The sequence below is a fragment of the Salmo trutta genome, chromosome 2 (assembly GCF_901001165.1).
Source record: "Salmo trutta chromosome 2, fSalTru1.1, whole genome shotgun sequence".
Taxonomy (NCBI): Eukaryota; Metazoa; Chordata; class Actinopteri; order Salmoniformes; family Salmonidae; genus Salmo; species Salmo trutta.
Genome location: NC_042958.1, coordinates 58,624,577 through 58,647,778, shown reverse-complemented (window position 1 = coordinate 58,647,778; position 23,202 = coordinate 58,624,577). Strand labels below are relative to the sequence as shown.

The window sequence follows — 23,202 nt, the reverse complement described above, 5'->3', positions numbered from 1 at the left end:
GTCATCGTGCATAAATAGTCAGATGAGTCAATTTTCAAACGTTTAACTGAATTTTTTAGCAGAGTGGCAGGTAGCCTCGAGATTAGAGCATTGGGTCAGTAACCGAAAGGTAGCTGGTTTGAATACCGGAGCCAACAAGGTAAAACAAATTATCTGTTGCTGTGCCCTTGTGCAAGGCACTTCTACATATGGGCTACTTCTAAATTGCATCGCAGTTGCCATGGCATTTCTCATTAAAATAAAATCTAAATGTCACTGTTACCTGCTGCTGCTACTGACTACCAGGCAGTGAGGCAGGCTGTTGCTGAGTGTGAGAGAGAGAGAGAGTGAGTGATAAGGAGGACCGGAGGGGTGTGTGTGTGTGTGTGTTGAGCTGAGTGAGTGAGGAGAGCAGCGCCAGCATTTGCGCACGCCATGACAAGTGACGTAAGAACAACAAACAGCACTAGCTAGCTACATACTTCTCCCTCATGTTGTAGAGAGAAATAGTAAAGGTGTATTTTTGTAGGCACTAACTCCGCCATGGTTCGCTGGACAAAGCCTATGGGGAAAGTGATGGCATTTTTGTAGGGTTTTTGGATAAACGGCAAAAATAAGGTCTGTGGAAAACGTATATGTTTTGTTCTATGAGATAATCTTCATCAGCTAACGCAACTTTTTGTGAATTTTGAAGCATTTATGTAATGAAAAAAAGCACAAAGGCTTCATAATTCATAAAGGTCATGTTAACTGCTATTATAAAACAAAACATATAAATTATCTTAAGCCTGTGTTAACCTCATACCTTATTTTTGGCTTTTATTCCAAAACCCTATTGTTTTCCATAGGGATGGCTGAATGAACCAGAGGTCACTCATATCTAGTTTTTAGGACTACATTTTTCCCCTCTTGCTGCTAGTTTTAAAGTCTTGTGGGCAGGTTGAGATGCAATTGCCCTGGAAATTTTAACTAGACCTGGCAACCCTGCACGCATTGCCTGACAAGATTTCCATTATACTGAAAGGGGAAATTCTCCTCATTGGCAAAAATGATATCACAAAATGTGGTGCAGAATAATAGTAAATAATTGGCTATATGGTGAATAACGTTATATCACTCAAATATGTCGTTGTAACGTAGCTATCAAACTTAACTACTATGATTGAGTATTTATAGCCAAGTTTCAGTGAATATCATCCTTGCTTGAGGGTCTTCAGCTTTCAAGCCTGGCCCCTTGGCCCTCAAACTAAGAGATTAAACTTATTTACCTATCGTGATCTAAATATCTATCGCAAATAATGTAGCTCGGGCACCATTGCCATTTAGCTTACTGTCGTTAGTTACAGGATACGCCTAAATTAACTGTCAAAACCAAACTGTCAGCAGTCAAACATAGGTGGCCGCTCAGCTCGGGTACACCGGGCGTCGCTTGGCTAGCTAGCTAGCTAACGTCACGTTAGCTAGCTAGCTACCCCCATCAATTCTAAGGAATTGTATTTTCATGCATTTTGCTCAAATAAAGACAATGATACATCGTGTCAACGTTATACACAATTGGATAAGTACATGTTGCGATGTACCTGAACATTTCCATTCGATGTCTCGCCCCCTTTCGATGGTTTTCAGTCCATCGTAATCGTCCCGCCTGGTGGTTCTGTGCTTGGAGGAAACTGTTGATGCTGTGATTCACGCGCAGCCTACACAAGGGCAAGACACGCACGTGACGAGCAGAGCAAGCGCATCAAAATTGGTGGACCTTTGTTTTGGCGTCATCTGGTGGTTTAAAGTTGCAATATACGTTTCCAATTACACGTTTTTAAAATGATAATGCTTACAGTATTTGACTGAGAATGTACAAAGAAACATTTGCCAGGCTATCTCGAACCAGGGTCATATTGTTGTTGAGTGGTGAATGAATTGGTAGGTTTTTGGGTGTGATCTAGTCATACTCTCCTATTCTTGAATAACATTCTGGGGGGAAACATTTAGCTAACTTAATAACTGGACACGTTTGTTTATTATAGACTTTATTTTTACGGCTTTATTAAAGGCTTTACTAGAAGGTAAGTCACCTGCCTTGAATCCAGCTCACACACAGGTGCATAACCTGAGTCTTTCTCTGCACCCCCCTCATTCCAGTCCCCACATTTGTTGCTTAGTAACACTTCCAAACATCCATTGTCAGTAATGGCTTCCAGGTCGCACGAAGTTGATAATGCGCCCTTTACCATCTGGAACTCAGCCTTTGAAGACAGAATGTCGCTGCTTGCAAAGCTGGAAGAGTCCCACAGGGCTGTTAGAAAGGTTTGTGCTGGCACTTTGTGCAGCAGTGCTAGAAAAAGAATCTTCTCAGTGCATGAAATGGGTGATCTCCATGCCAACTTATAACACCACAGTTGTGCTCCGTAGCCCTAGACCTATAGATTGAGTGGTGTGAACATGTGTTTATTATTAGATATCTCTGTGATATGATGTCTGTGTGCCTGCAATAACAATGCAAGTCATTTTTAACAAGCAAACCTGGAATACTCCCTCTACCCTGTGTTGTGAAACTGCCACTGTGGTGTTTATAGTGTGGCCTGGTTATGTGGCCCTCTTTCATATGCAAATGAGGCCTTACTTCATATTCAAATGAGACCTTCTACTACAAGTGGAGAATGTTTCGTTGTCATAGAGACTTATCCTCTTCAACTGGCAATCCAGAGAGTGAATAAGGTACCCAAGCATAGGCGGGTAGTGTCGTGGAGTGTATTGTAGGAGTGGTGGGTGGGGTGACTGTGGTGTGTGTGTGTGTGGCCGAGGAGGACCTGCCTTCTCCCTCATTCTACTATGTACCAGCATCCCCTTTCAAATAGGGCTGGGTCTGTTATCAGTGGATCTGTTGGCAGTCTTGCGTACTGCAGCTGAGCGCAGAAGGATTGGATTTATCGCACTAGGGGGAACAGTAGGTAACCAGGATATACCATGCAAGTGGTAAACACAAAGGGAGGGTTATCTGCTGCTGCTGCCCCAGTCAGTACTTGACTGAGAGAGAGACAGACAGCGAGAGAAAGAGAGAAGAAATGGAGGCATCCAGCCAGCTACTAAGTCTTGACCAAAAGAAGGAGGAAGATGTTGGGACTAGCTTGTTTCACTGCCATATGAAGCAAAGAAGGCTTTTTAATCCTCAAGACGAGATGGTTTGTGTAGTTCATTGTCTGGGAGGGCTAAAGGAACAATATTCAAGAGTGAAGTTCAATGCTTTACTTATCTAAGAGTCCACATTGTTTGCAATGTACTGCAATGTAAACGATATGATTTGAACAGCTTGTACTGTATAAAGAGTGTCCTGGAAGGATAGGCTGTTTATGGCAGGGCCGGCTCCAGCTATAAGCAACATAAGTGGTCGCTTGTGTCTTTGATTGATTGTTTGTGTGATTGGTCAGTGGGTCGCTGGTTTGTTTTCATTCTTATTTTATTTGTATTTTTTATGTATCATTTATTTATTCAGTCGAGACAAAATAACATACACACACAACCGAAGAGCAACAGATTTGTTTACTTATCACTATCCCAACCAATCCCACCTCATCCAGAGTTAGGTAGGCTTGTAGCCTTAACTATTTAAGCAGGGCCAATAGGCCTACTGCTATTTGTCTATTCTTGATACCTGCTCTCTCACTCATCAGATAGCTTAGTACCCTTCTTCTCTGTCTCTCCAGAAGTTCCTGTTACACCGGTTGATAGTCATCGCCAGCCTCCCCCAGCAACTCGCAGACAGGAAAGACCTGGGAGGTCAGCCAAACATTACTGTAGAACACATTTAAGAGCTATTGTGCATTCCAGGGCGGATTACAAGGCATCACTATTTCACTGATATAGGTCCTTCCTGTACACTGACTCAGGTTTCTCTTTCTCCTCCGGAGCATGGTTTTGTTTATAGCTGATAGGTCAAATCAAAATCAATGTTCAAAATGCTTTCCAGTCACTTTAGCTCTACCTACATGTACATATTACCTCAATTACCTCGACTAACCGGTGCCCCACACATTGACTCTGTACCGGTACCCCCTGTATATAGCCTTGCTTGTTATTTTATTTTTTTCTTAACTTCTTAAAGCATTGTTGGTTAAGGGCCTCTATGGGCTAGGTGGGACGCTTACCTACTCAACAGCCAGTGGAATCCCGTGGTGCGATATTCAAATACCTTAGAAATGCTATTACTTAAATTTCTCAAACATATGACTATTTTACACCATTTTAAAGACAAGACTCTCGTTAATCTAACCACACTGTCCGATTTCAAAAAGGCTTTACAACGAAAGCAAAACATTAGATTATGTCAGCAGAGTACCCAGCCAGAAATAATCAGACACCCATTTTTCAAGCTAGCATATAATGTCACAAAAACCAAAACCACAGCTAAATGCAGCACTAACCTTTGATGATCTCCATCAGATGACGCTCCTAGGACATTATGTTATACAATACATGCATGTTTTGTTCAATCAAGTTCATATTTATATCAAAAAACAGCTTTTTACATTAGCATGTGACTAGCATTCCCACCGAACACTTCCGGTGAATTTACTAAATTACTCACGATAAACGTTCACAAAAAACATAACAATTATTTTAAGAATTATAGATACAGAACTCCTTTATGCAATCGCTATGTCCGATTTTAAAATAGCTTTTCGGTGAAAGCACATTTTGCAATATTCTGAGTAGATAGCCTGGCCATCACAGGCTAGCTATTTTGACACCCACCAAGTTTGGCCCTCACCAAAATCAGATTTACTATAAGAAAAATTGGATTACCTTTGCTGTTCTTCGTCAGAATGCACTCTCAGGACTTCTACTTCAATAACAAATGTTGGTTTGGTTCCAAATAATCCATAGTTATATCCAAATAGCGGCGTTTTGTTCGTGCGTTCAAGACACTATCCGAAGGGTAAAGAAGGGTGTCGCGCCCGGTGCGTTTCGTGACAAAAAAATTCAAAATATTCCATTACCGTACTTCGAAGCATGTCAACCGCTGTTTAAAATCAATTTTTATGCGATTTTTCTCGTAAAAAAAGCGATAATATTCCGACCGGGAAACTCTGTTTTCGTTCAAAGACGAAAAAATAAAAACATGGTGTCGGCTCGTGCACGCGCCCCAGTCTCATTGTTCTCAGATCGACCACTATCCAAATGCGCTACTGTTTTTCAGCCATGGCCTGCAAAGTCACCATTCAACGTTCTGGCGCCTTCTGAGAGCCTATGGGAGCGTTAGAAAATGTCACGTTATGCCAGAGATCCCCTGTTTTGGTTAGAGATGATCAAGAAGGCCAAGAAATAGTCAGAGAGAGCGCTTCCTGTTTGGAATCTTCTCAGGTTTTGGCCTGCCAAATGAGTTCTGTTATACTCACAGACACCATTCAAACAGTTTTAGAAACTTTAGGGTGTTTTCTATCCAAATCAAACAATTATATGCATATTCTAGTTACTGGGCAGGAGTATTAACCAGATTAAATCGGGTACGTTTTTTATCCGGCCGTGCAAATACTGCCCCCTATCCCCAACAGGTTAATTAAGGGCTTGTAAGTAAGCATTTCACTGTAAAGTCTGCACCTGTTGTATTTGGCGCGTGTGACAAATAACATTTGATTTGATAATGTGTTTATTAACGTATGATGTTGGGACATACTTCCTCTACAAATACTCTTCACAGAAAATGTTACTTTACTTTAGGATGCTCCTTAGTTGGGGTTATTTGAACAAGTTTTTTGTTATGGGCCACTTTCTGGCTGACACACCTAGGTCTGTGAGTGAGAAGGAAGGACATTATGGTGTGATCCTTATACAATATAATGGATGCAATAAAGCTTATTCATGCAAACCAAGGCATTTCCAGTAGTGAGATACCTCACTCTGTTATCAGTGAACCGGGGTTATGCAAGTAACCGTACATTCTTTCTCCTATGGTTGTACAGAACACTGCGAAGAACTGAACCAGCGCTTGCAGAGGTATTACCAAGGTGATGCTATCACAGGCCTGCTTTTGCTGTACCCAACCTGCATGCTTCATGTCATTGAGGTAAACAAGATTAACCAGTAACACCTATTAATGAAACCCATATAATATATACAAATCTGTCAAAATCCCCCGTCAATGCAGCGACAAGGCACTAGTCTCAGCCAATTACTTTAATAAGAGGTAAACCTTCATTGCCCATCTTTCTATTGATTGGCATAATGATATGGTATTTTCATTAATGACCATGCTCTTTGTTTCTCTGCTAGTCCTCCAGCGAGGTTCTTGTGTCTCTGCTGCAGGATCTGAGGGACATGCAGGAACGGCCACTCTGGTAGAGTATCTTACTATGCAGATTTGAATCAATATATCATAGTTTTATTATCTCTTCTGCTACTAAGTTCCGAGGGTTATGCACAGTGGTGTAAAGTACTTCAGTAAAAATACTTTCAAGTCCTACTGAAGTAGTTTTTTGTGGTAACTGTACTTTACTTTACTATTTATATTTTTGACAACTTTTACTTTTACTCCACTACATTCCTAAAGAAAATATACTTTCTACACCATACATTTTCCCTGACACCCAAAAGTACTCGTTACATTTTTAATGCTTAGGAAAATTGTTCAATTCACACACTTAAAGAGAAAATATCCTGGTCATCCCTACTGCATCTGATCTGGCGGACGCACTAAACACAAATGCTTTGTTTGTAAATTATGTCTGAATGTTGGTGTGCCCCTGGCTATGCGTAAACTAAAAAAACAAGAAAATCTTGCTGTCTGGTTTGCTTAATATAATACATTTGAAATTATTTTTACTTTTATTTTTGAAAGTTAAGTATATTTTAGAAATGACATTTATTTTTGATGCTTAAGTATATTTAAAACCAAATACTTTTAGACTTTTACTCAAGTAGTATTTTACTGGGTGACTTTCACTTTTACTTGAATCCTTTTCTATTAAGGTATCTTTACTTTTACTCAAGTATGACAATTGGGTACTTTTTCCACCACTGGTCAAGCATGTGCATTCCAGCCAAAGTCAATATAGCTTGACTAAAACCCAGCCATAAACATTGCTTGACATGCTGTCTTGATGTTGTCATGGTCCCTATCATCGTCATGCAGTGTCCTGATCGAGGCGCCCAGGGTCCTGGTGATGTCACATGACCTTCCCAGCAGGTTGTTCCAGCAGTGGAGCTACAAGGTGCTTAATGTGCAGGCCAGGGTGTGTGGGATGCTGAGTAGAGACGGGCCAGAGGAGGAGGAGGAGGAGGACACAGACACACTGGTCAGCACCGCCCTGTCTATGCTGCTCAAGCTGGGGAATCACCTCCTCAAAGCCACCAAGGTGTGTCATCATTAGCATCGGTTAGACTACAGAGACTTATCAAATCCTGGGTTCATTTAAAGGAAGATCCACCTGCTGTTTTTGAATTAAATTTGTCCTACTCGAGATACCATAAGTGGAATCTCTAATTTTTGACAGACCATTCTTTTTGGCGCCTCTATCATCTCTCTATGTATTTGTACAGGGGTCAAAGATGCCCCCGGGCTCTGTTCTGGATGAAGTACCAGAGATGATAGTCCCCCAGGATATCGTGGTTCAGCTCCTGTCCAGAGGAGACCTTCTGAGCCCCCAGCAGTACCTGCAGGCCTACCACACCCCTCTCCACATCCTCATGGACTCTGGTGAGCAGGACTTTAATCACTCATCAACAGGGTTGGGGTTAACGCCATTTCAGTTCAGTCAATTTGAGAAGTGAATTGAAGTTCCAGTACATTAATTAATTGAACAAATTGTCTGTGAAAATCAATGGTTCTCAGATTGTTATATAGTTCAGGCTAACTTATAACTTTGATACTTAAATATTGCCACATGCTGTATGTTCTGTGATTTCTTTAAAGGGCACGTGTTTGGAAGCAGTCAGCTAACTACAGTTTAGTGTTTGGCCAAAAGGTCAAAGGTATGGGTCTGTCAGCATGAAACCAATGCACGTGGTTTGAACCCAGAGAATAACATTGCATGCATCATCTCAAATTGGATCTGCATGACTTTGAATGGATTGTATCTCTCTGAATGAAGGATATTTTGATTCCGGCACAGTATATTCCTTTGTACACAAGGGATCTTGAGGTGTTGCTGTGCATTCGAATCTTATTCCTTTTCTTTGTCTCGTGTTCTTGTCCTTGTCAAAGGTCTCTGCATGTAGGCTTTGATATAGGGATTTATTTTGTGGACACTGTCAGTTAGGATGATTCACATGTTTGATATTATTTCCACAGAGCGTACTTGGCCTCCACCTGAGCAACTTCAATGTGAATTCTGACTTCTGATGTGATACAACTAGACATTTGAATGTGCTTCCTACTCAATCTGTTTTCAGGGTTCATGCCTGGTTATTTGTATGTGTTATTGAGAACTGCCATTCATCTGAACTGTGTGAAACATTCAACTCTAAATAATTGTCCTTGCTCCAACAATGGATACTACATAACAAGATATATTGTTTGATACTGTAGTGTTAAAATACACAGGGACTGCAGGGTAGGTTTGGTTGTATATTGCAAATATTTCATAAATATTACTGAATGTGAACTGGCATTGGATGTCTTTCTTTCCGGTGTATATACTGTCACACCCACGCCATACTCACAATAAGGCATGATTAAATACACATTTAAAAAAAAAACATTTTTTAATAGTTTCAACATTCTGATGAGCATTGTTTTTGATCTTACAGGACATGTCCACAGTAGTTGTTCCACTCTGTGACTGAGAGGGAGTATGTCCCCTCTCTTTATTTCAGTGTCAACAATGTCACTGCAGTTTGACATAGTACTGTAGGGCCTTTATATCTAACAACAATGTCTCTGGAGCATCAACCTTCCATTTTATTTTGGCCCCCTTGTGTTAATTTATTACTTGAACATAAACTATGCAAAAAGATTCATTAAAAGGTACTTGCTTACCAAACAATAGCTGCATGCACCACAGTGTCATAACTTACAAATGTTCATAGAGGCAAACCAGGTGTGTTTTATCCCACATTTATTCAGGCTTGGCTGATTGGCCAACAAAAACGGTGTATCTTTGTTTTGCCTAATATGAAGCAGGAGGTTTTTTTTCATCTGATGGATAATGGGATTGATTTATGGCCATATAAGGCTATCCTCAGAGAATAACTCAATGTTTACAGACAAAAAGAAATACACTGCCAGTCATCCATTCAGTTTCACTGTCATTCTGTCCTGACTCATTAGGCAAAAAAAGCTAGAAGTTAGATGCTATATAGTCTCCGAGTTGTATTAAGTCATTAAGTTTGGCAAGTATTAAGCCATGCTTCTAGATGTACAGTACTTCATATATTTATGTGACTCTGCTTAGTTAATAGTTGATTGACTGGATGGAAAGTTGGAGCTCAACAAAAATGCAAAACAGGAACTGTGGACTGATAAACTGATCATAGGGCAGAACTGAATAATTCTACCTGCATTGCAAGGCCCTTTTTCTTTTCACATATAAAAATAAATATGACAAGCACAGGTAAATAGGACCAAAGATAAGACAAATTTCACAAGCATGGTGAAAAAGCATGCTGCTGATTTTCACACATGGGACAATGTCTAGTCATAACCCCCAAGCCTATTCACATCACTACCAAACATCTGTCCACCCAAGCCTATTCACATCACTACCAAACATCTGTCCACCCAAGCCTATTCACATCACTACCAAACATCTGTCCACCCAAGCCTATTCACATCCCTACCAAACATCTGTCCACCCAAGCCTATTCACATCCCTACCAAACATCTGTCCACCCAAGCCTATTCACATCCCTACCAAACATCTGTCCACCCAAGCCTATTCACATCCCTACCAAACATCTGTCCACCCAAGCCTATTCACATCCCTACCAAACATCTGTCCACCCAAGCCTATTCACATCCCTACCAAACATCTGTCCACCCAAGCCTATTCACATCCCTACCAAACATCTGTCCACCCAAGCCTATTCACATCACTACCAAACATCTGTCCACCCTGTTAAAACTACATCCACAACACTGAGATTTCCCCCTAAAAACAACCTGAGGCAAACAGTCCAAATAGTCACCAGTACATTCCACCTATTCATTTAAAAAAGGCCTTTTCTCTTACAGTAACTCAACAGACATGCTTAGAAAAACTGTACTAGTGGAAATAGTCTGAGGAATCTCTCCTACCAACAACTGCCCTTGGTAGACAGGATTTCTGCTTTTAATAAAGTTGTGTGTTCAATAAATATGTACAAACCATCACTTCATAAAAAGAAGACAACCCCTTTTACAGAACAGCAACAGAACAGCACATTATCACCACAGACAGAAGTCCAGATAGACACATAACTGAACATTCACTTCAACACATCCAAATGGTAACAGCCTTCAAAAATGTTAATGCAATTTTGTCTATTTTATACTTTTTTGAATCCTCAAAATCATATGCCATGGTTGGCATTTGTTGCAAGTAATGATACAAAAGACAAAAGCAATAAAACATCAATATAAACTGTAAAAAACATCAAATCATTTTAAAGAGAGTGGGACCCCCTTCATCTTTGAGGTTTCTCTGTTTCTCTGTTCACAAATACTGTAATTGCACTTTCTTTTATCATTTTGAAATTCAACATTTTTCTTCTGGAACTGTCTACTCAGCATTGTGTTGAACTATATTGCTTTCAGAGAAGGATATTTGTCTTCTACACTGGGGAATATACTCTGTACTGTAAGGTTGGAATAACTAGGTTGACTCAACTGTTTTTTGCCTCGAAGGATGGTGGTCCCCTTTTTACTTACCTATTGACAATCACAAATACATCCCTTACAATAGCTCTACTGGTCAGGCTGTAGACTAGAGGAGACACACAGTGATGCAGCACTTTCCATTCAGACATACTGTATTATTAAGCTCCAGGCTGATGACTCTGCACTAACAATCCTAGAAAATAGATTTAACCTTTAATCTATGTCCGTGTTATATGGTACTATTTACAGCTTGCGGCTGATAACCGTGCAAAGCTTACTGCATTTCATTAAGTGTGAATCTGGCAATATTGTGGTCAGGACCAGAACAACACGGACATGTCAATATATAAATACTTTCAGTCAATATTTATATTTTTCTTATCTTAATATATATATTTTATCCTCTACCCCTGTTTTATATACACACACATATACAGAGGCGTCAGTATTTACAATAGTGTTGTGATGGATAAAATATATAGCACTTGAACATAAGAGCATGAAAGAGCAGCGTTTGTTGTGGCTTCCAGGCAATAATCAGTGTTATGGATGGAACATTTCTAAGGAGAAAAAGTCATAGGTTTGTATAGGTCATGGGCGGGCGCCTCACCTTTGAACCCCAGCACTGGATGAACAGATTGGACCATTGGTCTTTTGTGTTGTGGATGTCAATCCAACTCCTCTGCACCGTAATCATCGGTATACAGTAAATACTTTCATCACAATAAGAAATACTTCACATTCCTCATCATGGAAGTATTGTTTTTTTTATTGTGTGGTGGGGACTGAAACAGAAACCTCTGTATAATTTCAATGAGAGCCTATTCTAATTCGCTGCATGATAGAATATAAACATATATTCTAGCACCAGAAGAAATGTACCTATATTCCGGATAACACCCACACACACAGGCACAGAACTGCACCCATATACACACTCACTCTCAGAAGAGTTTCCAATATTTGCTTTCAAACAGCTGAGCCAGCTCCCCAGTGACAGGCTCTTGCCAGAGAAGTCTCAGGGCGCTCATTAAGAGTTACAGAGACCACAGAGAGGAGGTATACAGCCAAAGGGTGTTAATTTGAGCCAGTTTGCTACAGCAGGAAAAAAATCCTGCAGCAACAGGAAATGTCAATTATTATGTGGATTATAACTAATGGACGTTTTTGTAGGGGTTGATACATTTTTCGTAAGGGAAAATCAAGTCTGAAATTTCAAAGTGGAAATGACAAACTTCAGAAGCCTTTTAATACCTCAAATGCACTTCAAGTTAAATAAATTCCTACATTGAAGGAAAGTTCTCCTGCAACAGGGTGATCAAATTAAGATCCTACATCTGTAGTCCCACCCTGCAAAGTCCACTCATACTCACTATTCAGCAATCCATTTATAAGTATACTGTTTATTCTGTTTCTATGCTCTATTCCCTCTACTACAACATAGACATGCAGATTTCTCCCACTGAGCTCCAAGCCTCTCCTATGATAATGTACAGTCAAGTACATGCTAGACTATATAATATCTGTAGACCGTATTTATAGTTCTATATACAGTAGAATATCTGTATATCTATGGTTGAATTCTTATATTATATGACTCATATAATAACTCCTGTATCTCTGTTAATATCATATACTCTGAAATGTACAGTATAAACTGTCATTTTAAATAGTCAATAATATATTATCCTGATTTAACTTCCCCTCTAACAGCCAAATGTAATCTTAAACTCCCCTTTGAAGAATGTGATTGTGAATTCAAGCTCAAACTGGTCTTGCAGTACCATTATATTTTCACTCACAGACTATGGCAGAACTCGCCACTCAATGGTGCAGCACGTTTCCAAACACATCACACAATTCACAAACACACATACACGCTCAGCCAGGACGGAACTAGGGGTTGCCAGAATGCCAGTGAACTCAAGAGTACAAGAATGGGTTTAGGCGTCAAAAGGAATGCTATAGCCTTGGTGACAGGGAGAGGAAATCAGAGATATCCTGTCCACTTCCTTTCCTACTGCACTCACAAGAGGACCCATTCCACAAAGCAACTTGTTTTCATGTCTTGTAAGTTAAAGGCAATAATGCAAATGACTCAAATAAGGCAAAAATAAAAGACAAATTAACAAAATTGTTTCAAATAAATCCTTAAAAATGAATGCACCCCAGATTGAATCAATGGAATCTAGTCAACATAAAAACCTAGCATTTGGTCCCTTTCTCTGAATCAAAAGTTTCTACCCCCATTGTCTCAGCCAGAAACCCTCTGGATGTGGATATAGGTATTTTCTGTATTAATTTCTATTACATTTTTTGTAGAAGGACTTTGATTTACAGGGCTGAGCCTGGTACTTGGTCTCTATGGGTGGTGGTGAGGTCTGGAGTGAGTCCCCATTGGGTCAAAGGTCAGAGAATGGGTCCTGGAGACGGGTTGGAATAGTTAGGGCTGGGCGTGGAAACTTGTGATGTCATAGTATCGTGCTCTCAGACTCTTCCTCTGACTCGGCCTTAGGGGTTGGCCGGACCACCGCCACTGAGTTCCTGTAGGGGGCCATCTTGGGCTCATCAAAGATGCCATCCAGTTCTACGTTAATGATGGGGATATCCAGGTTGCAGAAAGAGTCTGGGCAGTCAAAGTTCGACACGAGACGAGAAGAGACAAGAGAGAAGAAAATAAGAGAGAGACAGAGAAAATAACTGTTAGTGGCTGCTTAGAAAAGGCCGTTCTAGACATGATTAAGGAAATGCTGAATGATGTGTTGTACACAGCAGGGAGGTCAGCATAAGCCCAAGCTATTGTTTTACACACACATCCTCAAAAACGATCCGTGTTTCTAGAGAATTACTGACAGATAAGAGGCAGGTCAGTTAGTAATGTAACTCCAACTTTTCTAGCAGACATAGTGGTTCGGGTAGGTTTGTAATGCTGCAAATTGCATGCGAAGAGACAATTCCCCAACAGTATCCAGTGCAGTCACCACAAACATTCATCCATGTCATTACTTTCTCTTTCAATTCACAGTCATGTGAGAATGATGACATCCATTGTGTAACACTGAAATGGATAACAACCAGTGACTGGGAAACAGAATGTGGAATAATTCTAGAACAGAAGTGGGTGTGGTATAAGGTGGGGGGGGGGGGGGGGGGGGGGGGGGGGTACTGTGCAGTGTGTAAGCAAAGGGGCAGCTGGCACCGGACAGGACAGAGGTGGGATGTGGCATGGTTTCGGGGAGAAAACAGTAAAGAAAGCTTCTTGGGATAGAAAAATTACGCCAATCTTCTGTGTGAAGTGGAGTTGGTGGACGGTCTTTCAGACACATCCATAAGCCATGCATCGCGCCAGTCTCAGCCACCATGCAAAGGCCAACAAAATGGGTTAGTGGTGGACTGAACACAGAAGAGATATATAACTATATACATATGAGAAGTCATGTATACAGGTATATATACACAGCAGAGGAGGCTGGTGGGAGGAGCTATAGGAGGACAGGCTCATTGTAATGGCTGGAATGGAATCGATGGAACGGAGTCAAACACATCAAACACATGGTGACAACATGTTGGACTCCGTTCCATTGGTTCCATTCCAGCCATTTCAATGAGCCTATCCACCTATAGCGCCTCCCATCAGCCTCCTCTGATATACAGAAAGCTGGAGCCATGCAGCTCCACAGTGAGCCAGAATGGCGGACGGTTGGTTGTTTGGAGGGATGGGAGGGTGAGGCTTTAGTACAGTACTGGAACTCCTGCTTACCCTAAAAGGCCCTCTCACATTTAGCCCATATTGAACCACTCGCCTCATACCGCTGTAGGCACACAATAATAGGGGTCGAAAAAAAGATTAAAAAAATGGAAGAACAAGATAAGAGATTCAAATATTTTTACCTTCTTACCTTTTTTTGTGTGAGTTCCCCACAGTTTAACACAGATGAAAGGGTTAAAAGTATTATCAGTTTAACAAACTACACAAAATAATTCAATTTGCAGAAACCATATTAATACTCTGGCAGGCACACTGGAGAGTGAGATATTCCACCTATACCAGAGAAAAGAGTGTATGGGCGGGCTCCTAGTGTGTTGAAACTCCATTGAAGCGTTTACCTGTGGACATGCTCTCTCCAGGAGACAATCCATCCAGAAGGCCGCCACCGTGCTCAAGAGGTTGGGGGCTGGAGCCAGGGGTGCTGGGGGGCTGCGGCGGGGGTAGGCTGGGCCTCTGCCGAGGAGGCTTGGAAGTGGGCCTAGCCTTTGTGAGGGTGCCGGCTAGCGAGGGAGGGGAGGAGAGAGAGGGGGTGGAGGTCTGGGCCTGTCCCGGGGAGCCGATGGTGGCGTAGCCCTGGGGGTAGCTGAAGCCGTACAGGGAGGGGGTACTAGGAGGGGTGGGGGACAGGCTGACGGGAGACGGCTGACCTGCAGACTGGTCCGACATTCCCCCAGACTGAGAGTAGGGTTTAGGTGGGATGGGGGCCAGCTTCTTAGCTGTGGAGAGAGCAGCAACACAGATTTTAATTAAGAAGTGACAAGCCAAGACAAAACAATCTGTCTGTTTGTGCACAGCATGGTCTCTCTCTCTCTCTCTCACACACACACACACACACACACACACACACGCACGCACGCACGCACGCACGCACGTACACACTACTTCCATCAGTACCTCTTCTCAGGGTGTGAGGGCTATGTTCAGAAGAGTGCTGTGACAGCCCACCAGAGGGTGCCGTTCCCTGGAAGCCCTTCTGTCCAATCACTGGAGACAGCTCATTGTTCTTCAGAGTACTGGGGAAGACAAAGGGATATGAACAACAATATGTAATCTTCATAACATCTTCAGGTCGTGTGTGTGTGTGAGTGTGTGTGTGTGTGTGGTGTGTGTGTGGTGTGTGGTGTGTGTGTATTTGTGTGTGTTCACTACCTGTCAGTTTGAGGGTAGATGGCCTCAATCTTCCACATGTAGCTAACAAATGCCAATCAGGTTCAACATATTGACCTTATTTCTGCACATGTCATGACATCTATAGAAATGAAAATCCCTGTCATTCAATGTCAGATAATCAGAGTGACCACTGACAACTTTCACTACTGCAAGTATACTACTAGCTATATAGCAGTGTAGCTAAAGCCCCTCCAAAAAATCCAAGCCCAAGCCAGTAGGCTTAATGGATTTTTTTATTGCCTTTTATGGCACTATGCACACAGAATGCCAATGGGTAGAGAGCTTGAAGGTCAAAACCTAACCAGTTTATAATAGGATGTGAGTAACAGCTCTCCCAGCTCCAAATCCCCCCGCCCACTGACAGCAGATGAGGATGGGTGATCGGGACTGGAGAGATTTGAAGTTAGAGTGGAGCTATGCAAATGAGGCATCCCTAACAGCTGTTGATGTAAAAGACCCCATTCCGATGAAGGCCAATGATCGGATAGGAATCATGCCAGCCCATCCATATTTTTCACTTAGTCACTCTTTATCCAATTCATATTCAGAAACATAACTAGTCAACTACCATCCAAGGCCAACTGGGCCCCTTTAAAATGACAAATTAACGGCCACTATGTTCTGCTATCCCTGAGAGTTTTTAATATTCTTTGTTGCTTGGCAACATCCTCCAGAATTTCCTGGCAACATGGAAAGTTATGGATTGCATAAAATAAGGAGAGTTTGGTACTAGAATGATCCAATAAAAAAGTTCCATGATGGGAGGAATATCCCTTTGAAACATGAAATTGAGGACAAATGTGAGAAAATGAACAAAATGTATAAAACAGGATGTTGGCACTTTGGAAGGAGTTCCCTTTCTCTCACTCTCCCCTTTGTTTCCTAATTTCCCTCTCTCATCTTGCCATTATGAGCCACTCAGGCCTGTGTGTGTTACGGAGACTGAGTTTGTGTCCATCTCTGGGAGTGGGCAGGGCGATGTGACGTAGTATTTACCTAGTCAGCTTGGCTCCTCTCTCTCTGCTACAGGCACAGGCGCCCCACGGAGGAGGTGCGGACAGGGGGAGGTTAGGGGGGTGGGGACCGAGGGACGGGTCGTGTCGGGTTAACACGAGGGAGGTTTTGATGTAGAGAGGGGAGACGTTAGTTTCTGACGGTGGGGGCGCATGCGGAGCTTCGGCCAGGGAGCTCTGTTTGGGGAGGTGCAGGGAGCAGGGCTTGGGGTTAGAGTTGATATCAAGCTGCTGGGGGGAGGGAGAGGGACACGAAGAGGGGGGCAGTGGGGGAGGGCTGTAGCAAGACCAGCGGGGGGGAGGTGGGGGCGACGGCCCAGGGGGCACGGACTCTGGACCGGGGGCGACAGGGCGCGCGCACTGCGGTGCTCGGGGGTAGAAATGGTGAAGAGACGGGTAACAAGAGGAGGAAGAGGGGTAAGGGGGAGGGGGCCTCTCCTCTTCCGGGGAGGGGTAGGCATAACAGGAGTCCGACGTGTCATCGGAGCTGCAATGATACAAATTTTAATGATTTCACAGGGAATTGAATTGTTCTAAGTCAGGGAGAGGCCAATATTGTCACGTTCTTGTAGTGGAATGAAAAGTGTTGTATGAAAGAAAATATGTGAACAAGTCCAGTGGGCCATTCTGTCATATTTGTGAACACTCAATAACCACCGCAATTCATGTAGGGTGAAGGAGAACAAGTGCGGGTTTTTGTATCTGGGAAGGGATTAGTCAACCAAAGTTGAACAGAGTCGCGTTAAGAGGGGGAGGGGAGAGGTCTAAGGAGAACGCAAATAAAAAATGTAAAAGAAAAGAGCAAATGAAAAACCTTCATTCAGGCCAGCATTCAAGTTTTGAAACTAGTAAACTGTTTGACAAATACAAGTAAAAACTCTATTTGCAATCTTACACGAGCAGTGTTAATGAAACCTGTTCTGATGGAGGGAAATGAAAAACAAGTACATGCTGCATTGGCAAGCTACTTCTGAGATGAGGTACACATTTTCACAATTTTATGGGTAATGGATAAAAACATTACTCTGGTACAACCTGGATATTTAAACAAAACTAAGCACAAAAAGAACTTCAAGGGTTCTAGAAACTCTGAAGATCAGACTAAAGAACAACAACAACAACCAAAACAACATCACACGAGGTCACGAGGTCAAACCAAGTTTGAGAACACATGCAACAGGTGTGCGGGGCTTCGGTTCACAGAAAGATGAAGATGATGCGTGGGAAAGAGAATTAGAAGACGTCAACAGACTGAAAAAGTACAACAACGCCGTGTCGGGGTCAGTTTCAGGACGCTGGGCGTGTGGGAAATGGACAACCTTACCTGGCACGGTCACTGCTAGCGGGAGGAGGGGTTGGGGAGGGGGACGCAGAGACCTCCCCCTGCTCAGGTATGAGAGCGTCTGAGGGCAGGAGGGGGGACTGTACACCTAGGGGCGTGGAGGAGCTTTTACGCGCTGACGACGAGCCCCTGCGCGACACCCAAGAAGTGTCCATCACCCTGACCCCCATGCTGCAGTGGGACAGAGACGCACAGCCAATCAAAGACAGTGGTCAGGGGTCAGAGGTCAGCTCAGGGAGCCTCATCCTGTAGTCCTCACGATTGTCAGCACAGTCTTTACTGTACTATATGAAGTAGAAACTCTAGGGAAAGGAAACTTTTGTAATAATGTGTCAAAGTGTGGGTGTATGTATGGTTGGTCTCTGTGTGACAAACAAATATTTGCACCTGTTATTGTCGTTTGTACTTGTCAAGCAATCAGAGGAGTACATCTGATACCAGACATCGCAAAAAAATGCATTTGAAGTAAACAAACCACACACAGTGTGAGAACATTGTTCACACATGAACTTATTTGGCAGCACTGTCAGCAGCACTCTGTAAAGAGCATTGAACTATACGATTACAAGTGTGTCAGGACGAGAGAATAATTGTGACTGGAATACTGACAGACAAATGATGACAGAGAGAGGCATTCTCTCCACAGGCAGTTCAGACAAGAGTGAACAGAGAGGAGATACAGGCAGGAGGAAGAGTAAGTACAGTACCTTTGAATTTTCCTAACGCTGCTTGGTAGGACAAAAACATTACAATAAAGGGTAAGGATCATGAGAAACTCCATTAACTGATTCACAGCAACACCAAATCAAAGCAACTGCGGAAGCAGTCGATCAGGTGTTGGATCCAAAATGGAGAAGCAGCAGGTTGAGCCTTCAGGTTTGGATTGCAGAGGTTTGTGGGGGATGGAAGTCATGCTGAGAGTAATGAGGAGAGGGATTTGAGGGGTGAAGATGGTCCTTCCCAAAAGAGCTCCAAGCATGTCCTACCGGTGAGCCAATTATCACTTAGTTTAAAGCTAATTAGGGCAACATTTCCCCACGGACGTAAAAATACCCCAAAATAACACCAAAATATAGGAAGTAACTTGCAGCAGTGGTCAATGTACTCGTTTACTATAAAAAGAGCAAGTACAACTACGGATAGTTAAAGGCTACATAGTATTCAGATATTTTTTCAATCAATGACAATTGCACACACAAAGACACGGTCAAGGACATGGCATGACACATCACCCATAGTGCTTTGGAGAAAGGCCCCGAATGAATGAAGACCATAACAGAGGTATCAACCTGCCTTCATGGACTTGAATATGGACACAAAAGAAAAGGAATCAAAGCAGGGAATGCTACTTCCTCATTGGTCTCAGCTTGTACTAAGGAGTAGAATGCTCCTTGACCTGATCCTGCTCTATCTGAAGGGGTGGCTGTTTCTAATGAGAGCAGAGCTCTATTGATTGGTCCCTATGCAGTCCTGGACATGTTTAATTAGGTGGGATTATTGTGTGGTCCCAGGACTGAGGGGCTCAGACGGTCTGCTCTGCTGACAGGGACCGATAAGACAGAGAGGTCATTTGAAAAGAGAGAGTGAGAACATGATTGACTTGAAAATAATCCTCCACAGAGCACAAGAACTGCTTACAGCACCACTCACCACCACGGACCAACCTCTTTCTCTGAGCTCCCTGCTGTCTGACTGCCTGTCTCTTACAGTGCACATCTCTCTCTCTATCTCACTAGTTATCTCTCTCTCTCACCTGAGATGAAGAAGAATTCCGTGATATTCTCTCCGCCATTCTCATACCCAGACAAAACTTTTTACTTAGCTCACTTAAACAGACTATACAGCCTTATGTGATCTTATGAAGAAAAACTATTCACATAAAAAGATGGACATTATGCCATTTCTATGGCACAGATCTGGGTTCAAATACATGCTTATTTAAGTATGTGTATTTCAAATACTTATTTTCTGTGTATTTGAGTATTTTCAAATAATTTGGCAGAATCAACTACTTCTACTTTAAGTATTTAAGAGTATTTGTCACGGATCCCTCCGGGAACTTTCATTACGCACACCTGGCCCCTATTCCCAGTGATTAGTAATTGTATAAGGGTGTCCTTGGTTTACCAGTGTCCTGTCGATTATTGTTACAATGTCCGTTGGTGCGTGTGAGTACCTGTGCTGTGTGTTTTGGGCTTTCGTTCCATTGTGGATTGTTCAGATGATTACGGGTCTCGTCCCGTGTGATAATCATTGTGGGCTGGTGTTATTTATTTGAGGTACTCCTCGCTCTTTTGTTTGGGTTTCAACCCTGTGTTTTTGTTACGTGTTTGTTTGGTCTTCGTCCCCGTGCCCTTACACGGCACGCCATAATTTGGGGCTTAATAAAAAAAACAATTACGCATTCCTGCGTGACATTTGAAACTATTTTCAAATACTTGCTTCCAAATACATTTCAAACATACCTGGGTTAAAATGCATGGGAGTATTTAAATATTTGTATTTAAAAAAAAACTATTCTGTGTATTTGAGTATTTTCAAATGCATAGCAATACTTTCTAAGTGAATTTTCAAATACATTTTCAAATATTCAACTACTTATCAAAATACTTACTTGAAATGTATGTGAAAATTATTGAAATACCTTAAATAGTATTTAAATCCAGATCTGCTATGGCACACATCTTCACAAAACACAAAAATACATTGCTAGTCAACCAAGCCATTACCCATTGCTCATGCAAATCCTTTATTCTGAACTGTACTGTAATAACCAACAATATCAGTAATAATATTTGATGTCCAATCCCACTGGGCACAGATGTCAATTCAATGTCTATTCCACGTTGGTTCAACGTCATTTAATTTAAATGAAATGGACACAAGTTCATTCAACCAATGTGCTCAGTGAGATGGTTCATGTTCTAGAAAATAGTTTTCAGTGAGGACAAGGAGGGAAGACAAGCAGTTAGGTAGTTGACTTCAGAGACAGAGAGGATTTGAGAGAGATGTGGAGGGTAAAGATAGGGTAAGATATGGGGCAACAAGAGTTGGATCTTCTTACCCATCCTTCTTATAGAACTCCAGCATCATATTATCGGTGGCCACACTGAGTGGACGTCGGCTCTGATCATTGTGCTTGCGATCTGAATGGTCCATATCCGGAGACGGCATGGAGCTGTAGTTGGCGTTGTGATTGGTGTGGACTGGGCTGCCATAGTTTCCTGTGACATTAAACTCAATCTCTGAGAGAGACGAAAGAGATAGGTGAGGCGATAACTTTTGTGACAATTCACATGTATCCTGTTATAAGAACTGACTCTTAAAATTGTGAATAATGTCTCCTAAGGTCGGTGACTGACTGTCATACTGTGACTGTGAGAGCTGACGCTCGACTCCACTTGCTCCCTTACAGAGGGTGATACAAGGATATTAAAGCGATGGTATTAACCCCTAATGGATGAGCGAGACGGTTGTGTCTGACAGAGGCTGAACAGACACTGTGTTTCCCTCACCTCCAGGGAAGAACCAGTCAGCGTGCTGGATGATGGGCTCAATGATGCCTACGATCTGCAGGGACACAGTGGTCATCATCTCTGTAATGTTTCTGGAGGGAGAGAGAGGGAGAGATATGAAGGAGATAGTTTAGTTTGATGGAGAGGGATAACTCTGTACTGGAAATTATTAACTTGAACCTTGAGATATGAGTATTGTTTTATTTGGACAGTTTTCGGCATTTTCATGATGTTAGAGAACTGACCATTAAAATGCCGATAAAAGTCAAGAGATATAAAGGTTAATGATATATGGAAATGATTAAGGAGTCTTTTTCCTTTAAGTCGCGACCAGGCATTGCTTTTAAAAAGGTATGGTGTGGTAGGGAGAGGTTAAGTCCTACCCTTCCTGCGTTGTCCACAGCAGGTTAGGGCCCAAGACAATTGCAATATTCCCAGGGGTCATTTTATTTTCGTCCTGGTAGTCATCCAACTTGGCGAGGAATTTGATTAAATACCTGAAAGAAAACAAATAAACAATGAACTAACTATACATTTATATTTTCAACTAACTAAACATAATCATTCATGTACTGTATAACGCATTGGCTGACAAATCTCTGAATCCTAGAGATTGGGGTTTTCGTGCTCATCCTAAAATGAACAGATTGCTCAGACAGAACCCCGGGCAGCTCTTTTCAATTGGGCTATGATGAGGACAGCTTTGACAGGTGTTTCGCAAAAGAAGACAACCTAAAGACAAGCCTGTTTGTGAGATTCAATGAAGACACTGACATGCACTGCAGTCTGTCAGCCTTTTGATTCTATTTCACCTTTCTTACACTCCCCCACTTCTCCTTTTGATATTCAAAAAAATACCAAAAAAACACCCAGTACTGGCTGCTTGAAAGCTATGATTCCTCGGTTAAATGCCTCTGCTGATGTGAAAAGAGCAGTGAGGGATAAAAATGGTGAAAGGTGATGGAAACTGAAATAATTGAATGGTCAGGCAAGTCCAGGAAAGACCAGAATGAAGTGGATGCGGGACAGAGGAGAGAGAAAGAGCGAAACAGAGATGGCGACTCACTTGAAGTTGTTGCCGTTGGCCAGGGGTAGTTTCTCGCAGGCTGTGAGGAGGGCTTGGAGTCTCTTGTCTTGGTCTTGAATGCTGCCAGACGAACCACAAAAGAACATCTCAGTGTAAAAGAGAAACCCCATTTCCAACGATCTCATCCTTTCAAAGTGAATAAAAGAATTACCAGCATTGCGTACGAATCCAACACAATGAATAAACATCAACTAATGCCGGCATCCTTATAATCAGATACTGACTTGGAAGCTTGAATCCATTCGTCGTAAAGTTCAAAGGTCATCAGTGGCTCAGGGAGTTCCCGTAGGTAGGATTTCAAAGCACCTGTCGGGATGAGACAAGAGGAGGGTGAGTGAGAGAAAGAGGGATAGAGCGAGAGGACTGGGAGGGTGTGTGCTGAAAATGAGAGGGAGAGATAAAATAAGAAAGTAAGAAGGATTATACAGCTACTGTTTAGGCCTAAAGACAGCGTTGCCAAAAGATGAAACGCATCATAAAACACTGCCAGGCACAGAAAGAAGGAGAAATAGGGGGAAGGAGAGAGTGTGTATGTCTC

The 23,202-nt window shown here is 42.2% G+C and overlaps 3 protein-coding genes across 18 annotated transcripts in view; 1 reads left to right on the top strand and 2 right to left on the bottom strand.

The window, feature by feature from the left end:
* ndel1a (nudE neurodevelopment protein 1-like 1a) overlaps positions 1-1,668 on the bottom strand; it is a 30,598-nt gene extending 28,930 nt beyond the window's left edge. For all 6 annotated transcript variants that reach the window (XM_029708130.1, XM_029708112.1, XM_029708121.1 and 3 more), the window contains exon 1: positions 1,560-1,668. The gene's annotated coding sequence lies outside the window, so the exon portion shown is untranslated. The remainder of the gene's footprint in view (positions 1-1,559) is intronic.
* Positions 1,669-2,144: 476 nt separating this feature from the next.
* On the top strand, positions 2,145-8,576 carry LOC115158815 (testis-expressed protein 47). Of its 4 annotated transcripts, XM_029708190.1 has the most exons (8): positions 2,750-3,158; positions 3,681-3,753; positions 5,937-6,040; positions 6,247-6,311; positions 7,106-7,328; positions 7,513-7,669; positions 7,886-7,944; positions 8,264-8,576. In XM_029708190.1, exons 1-7 carry the CDS (start codon positions 3,042-3,044, stop codon positions 7,921-7,923), a joined length of 777 nt encoding a protein of 258 aa, XP_029564050.1. In that variant the 5' UTR covers positions 2,750-3,041; the 3' UTR covers positions 7,924-7,944; positions 8,264-8,576. The 4 variants fall into 4 exon arrangements, with proteins under 4 accessions (XP_029564035.1, XP_029564050.1, XP_029564043.1 ...); XM_029708175.1 differs by lacking the exons at positions 2,750-3,158; positions 7,886-7,944 and adding an exon at positions 2,145-2,283; XM_029708183.1 differs by having other exon boundaries at positions 7,886-8,576.
* An 85-nt stretch (positions 8,577-8,661) lies between these two features.
* The window catches only part of LOC115158749 (rho GTPase-activating protein 44), a 71,394-nt gene continuing 56,853 nt past the window's right edge, over positions 8,662-23,202 (bottom strand). The window contains exons 12-23 of one of the 8 annotated variants that reach the window (XM_029708066.1): positions 22,889-22,970; positions 22,644-22,724; positions 21,961-22,074; positions 21,578-21,669; positions 21,127-21,307; positions 18,770-18,790; positions 18,045-18,233; positions 16,704-17,207; positions 15,432-15,550; positions 14,876-15,253; positions 14,529-14,580; positions 13,263-13,394 (exon numbers count right to left, since the gene is read on the bottom strand). In XM_029708066.1, the coding sequence (XP_029563926.1) occupies positions 14,573-14,580; positions 14,876-15,253; positions 15,432-15,550; positions 16,704-17,207; positions 18,045-18,233; positions 18,770-18,790; positions 21,127-21,307; positions 21,578-21,669; positions 21,961-22,074; positions 22,644-22,724; positions 22,889-22,970 (1,769 nt within the window). In that variant the 3' untranslated portion in view covers positions 13,263-13,394; positions 14,529-14,572. Of the gene's footprint in view, positions 13,395-14,528; positions 14,581-14,875; positions 15,254-15,431; positions 15,551-16,703; positions 17,208-18,044; positions 18,234-18,769; positions 18,791-21,126; positions 21,308-21,577; positions 21,670-21,960; positions 22,075-22,643; positions 22,725-22,888; positions 22,971-23,202 lie in introns of all 8 variants that reach the window. The other 7 variants (XM_029708042.1, XM_029708050.1, XM_029708058.1 and 4 more) reach the window with 7 other exon arrangements.